The 9,020-nt window shown below is 38.5% G+C and overlaps 1 protein-coding gene across 1 annotated transcript in view; it reads left to right on the top strand.

Moving 5' to 3' along the window:
* NUDT3 (nudix (nucleoside diphosphate linked moiety X)-type motif 3) overlaps window positions 1-9,020 on the top strand; it is a 123,036-nt gene that overhangs the window by 70,943 nt on the left and 43,073 nt on the right. Inside the window, exon 2 of the mRNA XM_006860375.1 lies at window positions 2,302-2,412. Within this exon, the coding sequence (XP_006860437.1) occupies window positions 2,302-2,412 (111 nt within the window). The remainder of the gene's footprint in view (window positions 1-2,301; window positions 2,413-9,020) is intronic.

Raw genomic sequence — 9,020 nt, 5'->3', positions numbered from 1 at the left:
GAGCAAGTTTCAGAGTCTCCTCTGACATCCATTTTGACCTTTTCCTTCTTTCTTGTCTTCTTAATGACTTTTTGCTCTCTTCATGTATAATGTTCTTGATGTCATCCCACAACTCTTTTGGTAGTTAGGCACAGATAAAGGACCTAAGCTTTACCAGGGGCAAAAGCATTTTTGAGGGGGCTTCAAATGTTTGTGGAAAAATTTTATTTTTCTGTGAATTTTCTGATGCCCCCTCATATATTCTACCTCTTCAATTTGAAGACACTTTTATTTTTTTTTTAATTAACCATTTTAAAGCGAACAATTCTATGGCACATGTATGGCACAATTCACAGTATTGTGCAACTACCACCTTTCTTTAGATGCAAAACACTTCCATCACCTCAAAATAGAACCCATTCCCATTAAACAGTTGTTCCCTGTTTCTCCCTTCCCCAGTCCCTGGCAACTACCCGTTTGTTTTTGTCTATATTGATTTGCCTATTCTGGATATTTCATATAAATAGAATCATTCAAAATATGTAACCTTTTGTGTCTGACTTTTTTCACTTCTCATATTTCAATGTTCATCTATCTTATAGCATGTCTCAGTACTTTATTCCTTTTTATGACTGAATAATGTTTAATTGTGTAGAAAAAGATGAGGCTTTCTGCTTCAGCAGATTTACAGCCTTGGAAACCCTATACAGAGTCCCTATGAGTAGGAACCGACTCTTTGGCATTTAAATGACAACAACAATATTTGTTTGTTGTTGTTGTTTTTTAACTTTTTATTGTGAATTGGGAGTCCTGGTGTGGTGCTGCAGGTTGATACACTGGAATGCAAGGTTGGTTTGAACTGCAGCGTTGGTTCAAGCTCACCCATCAGCTACTCCTCAGAAACCCTATACAGGGTTACTTTGAGTGTCGGAACCGACTCCAACGCACTTAACTTGTGAATTGAGTGAAGGTTTACATAGCAGATCAGTTTTACATTCAGCAAATCATAGATTATGCTCATTACAATGATTGCAAAATCTCCATGTACCTCTAATCACTTCAGGTGTGGTGCTGCAGAATAAACACTGGACTGTTACTGAAAGGTTGGCAATTCAAACCCACTAACGGCTCCTTGAAAACCCTATACAGAGTTGCTATGAGTTGGAATTGACTTGAGGCTCTTAACAAGAACAACAACATTGTTTTATAGATTCCTTTCCCATACTCCATTGTTCCCTCTAGGTCTGCAGATCACAGATTTTGTAGATTTATATCAAGAGTGTCTATTAGAATAGGAAAAAAGGAATTAAAAATGAAGGTAGAATTTTCAAGGCCCTTAGTTGCAGAGACCTCAAAAGAAGGAAAGAGGGGAGGTGACTAGAAGGTCCTTGCTGGGTAACTGGAAATCAGTGGAATCTGTAAGGACCAGAAAGGAAGAAACATTTCCTTTTAGGCAATAAGAATGGAAGTAAAGTGTTCTAGGTGATATGGTTTAGAATGGAGATAGAGACTCAAAAGAAAGTGATGGTTTAGGAATCCTCTAGTTTGGAAAAAATGCAAACTCAACTCTACTTTGTTTAGTATCTATTGTAGAGAAAGTAAGTAAAGAAAAGGAACTTTGGAAGTTCTAAATTTTGTGTAAACTATAACCAGGGTGCTGGCTAAGTTTGAATTAGCAAACTATATTCTGTGTAAATGTCTTGTATGTGTGTGTTTGGTCGTCTTTTAATGTCTTAATAAAACTGTTTTATCTCAGCTGGAACTATGAAGAAAAGGATTTTTTCCATTTCTTAATGCAGACAAGAGAGTTAGATTCTCTGTGTAGTCTTAGAGCTTGGGGTGCTACATTGTCCTGGCTGCTGGCCATCTCATGGAGCAAAAACTTGGACACCGAGGAGTGAGAACCCTGAAAGGAAAGCATTGGGACCGTGATGCTTTCCTTCTGGCTAGCCCTTCACGGTACTTAGAGACTTATCAGTGACACGCACACACGCACATTCTCTTTTTTTTTTTTTTTTAAAGTCTTTTTGTCACTTGTGTTCAAAGTGCTTTAAAGAAAGGAGCAAGGGAAGAGAGAAGGACAAATGACTATGATTCTGAGGGAGGGTAATGACCACTGGTTCCAGTTTCTACTTATACTGGGCAGATTGTCTTGTCTACTTTTTCAAATAAAGAAGTGAAAGTTACTCTGCAAGAAGTGATTTGGAAAGATGTAAAGAATGAGTCTTAGTTACTTTCGATTTTTTGGGTGTTTCAACTCTGAATTTGTATGAATGTGTCTTTTTGAGTTTTTAATGCCTCCCATAACTTCTGTGACTTTAGGTGCTACTCGTGAGCAGTAGTCGCCATCCAGATCGATGGATTGTCCCCGGCGGAGGCATGGAGCCCGAGGAGGAACCAAGTGTGGCAGCAGTCCGTGAAGTCTGTGAGGAGGTATGCACAGAGAAGAAAGGGCACAAGTATGCCTTGTAATCGTGTACATGTCTTGTCCATGTAGTTCTTTAGTTTATCGCCACTCACTGAATAAACATGTTCATGATCACAGAATGATGGCATTTAATAGGTACATTGTGCTTCCTTGATTAAAGGGGCAGTTGGGTTGTAATATGATTCTGTTTATCAGGTACTCTATGGAGAAGTGGATTTATAGTAGTGACTATATCTAATTGGAGGAGCTCTGGTAGCATAGTGGTTACGAATCAGGCTGTGGACCGCAAGGTCAGCAGTTCAAAACTACTAGCTCTGTTCCACAGGAGAAAGATGAGGCTTTCTGCTTCCATAAAGATTTACAGCTTCGGAAACCTGGTACAGGGTCACTATGAGTCGGAACCAACTCCATGGCACATAATCACCACCATATCTAATTGGAGTTCTAGTGTGGCACTGAAGGGTAATGTGCTGGACCACAAAGGTCAGTTTGAACGGCAAGGTTCAAACCCACCAGCCATTCCTCGGAAATCCTATACTGGGTCGCTGTGAGTCGGAGCTGACTCAACAGCACTTAACAACAACAACATATCTAATTATGCCAAACATTCTTTTTGATCTCTTAGGGGTCTGTTCCAACTTTGCCTCTGTTACCTATGGCAGAAAGTCAAGAGTCAAATAGTTCTTTAGCTCTAAGAAATATAAGGAACAGGTAGTATTGGTATAAATCTCTCATCTGGATGATGAGGAAGAAGCCCTTGTTCTCCTGATTTCTTGAGTCCTGGGCCATTGAATGATGGCTACACCAGCAATTCTGTTAGCCAGAATTTGTTAACTGATACAACTCAAGAGATACTAAACTATAAACCTAACTCATGGTCATCAAGTTGATTCTGACGCAGAGCAAGCCTATAAAATAAAGTAGAACTTCTTAGGATTCCCAAGGCTTAAATATTTACAGAATCAGAGAGATCTCATCTTTATCTCACAGAGTAGCTGGTGACCTTGAGGTTAGCATTCCAGCATTTATCCTACAATGCTACCAGTACTCCTTCAAGAGATACTAGTATCTTCATTTTTATTTAGTCAGGTGATGTTCACGTACATGTACTGAATTTGTCAGCCAAGCCAAGTGTGCATACTAGAATAATCCGGGATGAACAACCAGAAGAAATAAAGTCTTGGATCATTAATTTCTTTGCTTCAAGAGTTCACTGTCTGATTAGGGAAATGTAAAAACAGATTACAGTTCAAAACCAGAAGGAAGAAACGGTTTCTCAAGGGCCTCTTGTGCCATCATACTCTGCTCTGTTTTTATTATTTCATTTAGGACTCAGCTGGGTAATGTAACTTTTATAACCAGTTTACTTGTTCCAGGAAGGGTTTAAGATTGATCTTAAGGACATAAAATACCACTTAGAACAAGTCTAAATTCTACATTTTTGGGGGGTCCAACCATTGCTGAAGTCCCTCCTAGGCTAATCTTACCCACTGGAAATCTTTCTTTGGTCTGAACTTGTCCAAGACTCACGTTGCCTTTGTCTCTCTCATTTTTATCATGTGTGTGGTGTCCATAACTAGATTGTAATAGTTGAAAAAAGATTATGCCTCCTATTTAATATTGCCTCTTTCTGTGTCTAGTACACAGCTAAGTGAGCAGAAAGTAAGGGAATACTTTCCTTTCGCATCTCAGAGGCTGATTATCTGCCAAAAAGCAGGGGTCTGCCAGCAAGAAAGAAGTTAATGACTTTTAGTTAGGCAATCAACATGTCGCCCATAATAGCTAACCAAATTAAAGGTGCTACTCCTAACAAGTATTGTAGCTGTGTATACCTTTCGTAACCAATAAAAAAAATAAAGCATTTGGCCTCAAATAGCAGAGTGATGGTGGCTAAGACTGTGTATCATCAGAGGCTACATACACTGTTGTTCGGTAGCATTTGTTGTTGTTGTAAGTGCCATCAAGTCATTTCTGACCCATAGTGACCCTGTATAGGGTTCCCAGGGAAGACTTTGTGGGCTACATAATCTTTCACAGTTACCTAACCTCTGCCATTGTACCACACAGCAGTACATAAATGGATGAACATGAATTGCTCCAATAGAACTTTATTTTCTAAAACTAGAGGTGAGCTGAATCCCTGGTTTAAGTAAGTCCTTACTACTCAAAGACTGTGAATAGTGGACCAGCAGCAGCAGCAGTAACATCATGAGTATTTTAGAAATGGGAGAATCTCAGGCCCCATACCATTCGTACTGTATCAGAGTCTGATTTTAACCAGATCCCCAGGTGATACGTACAACTACTGCATTAGAGTATTGAATTCTTGTATATGAGTATCCTGAGAATTCTTTTTAATGGAGTTGTGTAGAGAATGCTCTTTGAAGGATAGACTCTGAGTTGCCTGTCTCCATATCCAGTCTAATCCCATTCTGACATGAAGATACTGTCAAACTAAAAAGATACCATTCCCAAATTCATTCAACATTAATGCAACTCAATCTCCCTAATAAGATTAGGTTCAACTAATCAGAATCACTTGCATAAGACTGTTTTAGAGTGACTTCACAGGGAAATAGAGTGATGGTTTTAGGACAGAGAGAAAAGAGAAAGTTCAAAGAACTTGTACAAAGACTTACAACTCGATTTTTAGAGTTTTAGGGGAAATCTGACAGGTCTACAGTTGTAGTATACATTTGATTTTGACTTTGTCTTAGCAAAGTTGATTTTAGTTGTTACTGTTGTTTTGTTTCTGAGTGTTAAGATTGAATTGCCCTTGGGCTGTACAAGTGGGGCAAAAGATGTAAAAAACTGTAGATAGTTGAAGAAAGAAATGTAGTATCCTTTTGTTTTTTAGAAATGACACACCATGCTTCTGTAGGTGAAAAGGAGAAGAGAGTAAAGTAGGAATAAAGCATTTGTGAATCGAGTAGGTGACAATTGTAGCACAGAATAATAAACTATACTCCTCAGCTGTTCAGGGAGCCTTGGTAGTGTAGTGGTTACAAGTTGGGCTGCTAATCACTAGGTTAGCAGTTCTAATCTAGTAGCTGCTCTGCAGAAAAAAGATGAGGCTTGCTCCTCGCATAAAGATTTACAGTCTCGGACTTCCGGCAAAATGGTGGACTAGGCATATGCACTAAACAGACCCTCAATAACAAAGACTGTGGTTGTTGTTAAGCGTCATCAAGTAGGTTCCAACTTACAGCGACCCTGTATAGGGTTTCTGAGGAGCGGCTGGTGAGCTTGAACTGCCAACCTTGCGATCAAACTGACTTTGCAATCCAGCACGTTAACCCACAGTGCCACACTACTACTCCATCCATAACAAAGATACAAAAGACAAAATAAAACAGACACAGATGAAAATTCTGGCACCCTGAACTTCAGAAAAAAGATTAAAAAGGTGGATGAAGTACTTGCTGGGAGGAGAGGCTGAGCAGGGATGGCAAGACAGGGAGACTTGACTGGTGAGTGACTTGACCAGGCATGATTCAACCATCTTGTCAAGTGCTTTGGTAGTGGAGGGAGGCCTGGCAGAGCAGATTTGTACAGGTGATGTACAAGGTATGAGTTCTTTTTCCCCACTCTCCCCTGGTGACCAGAAAAAAGTGTGACCAGCTTCCATCCTCATCCACTCCCAGCGCAGACCCTGCTCTCTGGAAGTTTGGAGCATTATGGTTGGGAGCCAGGCCAGTGTGAGGTGGGGCCTGGCTGCACTGCTTTGGTGGTTGCATTCAGGTAGCCTCAGTTCTAGACCTACAAAACCTACAGAGCCACTGGACCAGCATTTAACCAGTCATGCTGCCCTGTGATCCTAACAGACACTGAAACCAGCTCCTACTACTTCTGGATTGAGTGCCCTGAACATAGATAACACCAAGGCTAATAACGCCATCTAGGGCCAGGAATTCTTTTGTTACATCCCTTCCATAACCACCTCATGAACTCCTTGAATTGCAAGAGCTCCAGAGTTTTCTCCCTTCTGGGTCCAGCAAGTGCACTATATGTTTTTACAAATAAAATGCTACAGTGCTCTGGAGACAACAGACAATTTTAGCTTACATGAAGAAACGAGAGTAAGACTCAACCAAATGGCCAAGATGCAGAGCCAGAGGACGTTTCTGATGAAGAAAAGGTAGCAGAACTAACTGAAAAGGAATTCAAAAGAATGATAATTAGGTACCTTCAAAGGATTGATAGAAAAATTGAGGAAAGCAAGTAGAGCACAATAAAAACTTTAGAAGAGTTCAGGAAAACACTGCAAGAAGAAACAGACAACATAAATGCAAATTTTGAAACACTACAAAACCTGTAATTAGAAACCCGGAAGAATAATACTAAAATCTCAGAAATGTACAGTATATTAAAAGGTCAAAGGAGTAGATGCAGAGCAATGGAATCCTGAATTAGTGAGCTTGAAGATAAATCTCTCATTTCTAATATACTAGAAGAACAATCAGAAAAAAATGAACAAATCTAAAGCCTGAAAGTTAAATGATCCATCATGAAAAGGAACAACTTGCAGGGTGAACAAAATTCCAGAACAAAAAGAGACAATAAAAAGCACAGAGAAAATTGTTGAAGAATAGTTGGAAGAAAACTTTCCTAGCATCATAAAAGACTAGAGGATAAGCATACAAGAAGCTTGAATGAAACCCAAACAGGATAGATCCTAAAAGAAAATCACCAAGACATGTCATAATCAAACTTATCAAAATCAGAGGAAGGGAAAGAATCCTGAGAGCAGCTCAGGAAAGACAAAAATTTACCTACAAAGGAGAACTAGTAAGGCTAAATTCAGATTTCTCAACAGAAATGCAGGCAAAAAAGCAATAAGATGGCATATACAAAACTCTGAAAGAAAATGACTACCATCCAAGAATCATATACCCAGCAAAGCTGTCCATCAAATACAACCAGGAAGTTAGAACATTTTCTTATAAACAGAAATTAAAGGCATTTGTAATGACCAGAACAATTTTACAAAAAGTGATAGAGGGATTTCTTTGGAGTGAGAACCAACAACAGCAGACAACAACATGAGATTACCATATGTGACACCACCATCCAGAACTCAATTCAGATACGGAAATACTTAAAATAAAAGCTACAAGACTGAAAATAGAAAACCAGAGATATTAATGTATAGTGAAGTCAACTTTAAAATAAAAAGAGGGGATAGTGTAGATATAGAACTTCCAAATGGTAAAGTCAAGTCGATTTCAAGATAAAGCAGATTGTTTTAAGCAGGGGAAAAATTGATAAATTATAGGGTACCTGAAAGACAAAATTGATAAATTTAAGGGTAACCTGCACATCAGAATAAAAAAAAAAGGAAAGTCAGGAAGATTTAGTAAACATTAACACAACAGCAATGGAAATGATCAGAAAACCCATAAACAAAATGAACTCAGCATAGAAAATTATGTGGAACAAAGAATCTAGCAGTACCACAAAAAAACAAACAACACACACACACAGAAAATTGACAACAGTCAGTTAATACCTATTGATAATTACACTGAATGTAAATGGATTAAATATACCAGTCAAGAGACATAAGAGCAGAATGGGTAAGAAAACAGGATCCTTCAGTATGCTGTCTATAAGAGACATATCAGAAAGATGGAGACAGCCTAAATGCCCAACAGAAGAATGGTTAAACAAACTTTGATACATGCACACAATGTAATACTATAAAACATTGAAGAATAATAATGAATTTGTGAAACACCTTACAAGATTTTGAATTTGGAGGACGTTATGCTGAGTGAAATTAGTCAATCACAAAAGGACAAACATTGTATGAGACCAATGTTGTGAATAATTGAAGAAAGGTTTTCTTGACAAAATAATCTATGATCGTTATGGGGAATATGAGAGAAGGGAAAATTATTCAGGATCTAGAGGATAGACATGTATTAATGGGTGTCAGGGCAGGCAATATACAACAAAGGTTAGCAGAGGAAAGATGAAGGTAGTGGGAGATAAAAGGTAGAATGGAATAGTGAACATGGATAAATGTGGTTAAGTGTTGGTACATGGAGGAGATTGCAACCATGTCATGAAGCAAAGTGTATGATTTGTTGAATGTAAAACTGATGATCTGTTCTATGGAGTGGTCATGGTGAGGTACTGTAGGATAAGCACTGGACCATAAGGTTGTTTATTTGTTTGTAAGCTTTTATTATGTGTTGAGTGAGTGAAGGCTTACAGGGGAGATCATCAGTTTTACATTCAACAAATCATTATAATTATTACAATTCCCTTCATGCACCCTTAGTTGACAGAGTTTACCTCTATTTCCTTTTTATTTTTTTGTTGCACACATAACCACATTAAAAGTATATATTGGTTAAATGGCCAAAGGGCCGCAGGCACACTGCTTTTCTCAGTCCATGGACCTATCGCTCTATGCTGCTCTCTCTATGCTATCACCTCTGCTACCATCTCTGATTAGGATTCCTCCGTCCTCTTGATTGTCTTAGGGTCCTTTGTTCCTGAAATGACTGATTAACTGCTCCCCCCTTTTAGTTGCACCTCTTCTACATTTATTTTTCATTTTTTTAAATGTTTTATTGTGAATTATATGATAGTTTACATGGGAGAA

Source organism: Chrysochloris asiatica, unplaced genomic scaffold, assembly GCF_000296735.1.
Source record: "Chrysochloris asiatica unplaced genomic scaffold, ChrAsi1.0 scaffold00038, whole genome shotgun sequence".
Lineage (NCBI taxonomy): Eukaryota > Metazoa > Chordata > Mammalia > Afrosoricida > Chrysochloridae > Chrysochloris > Chrysochloris asiatica.
This window is presented reverse-complemented; position numbering and strand designations above follow the sequence as displayed.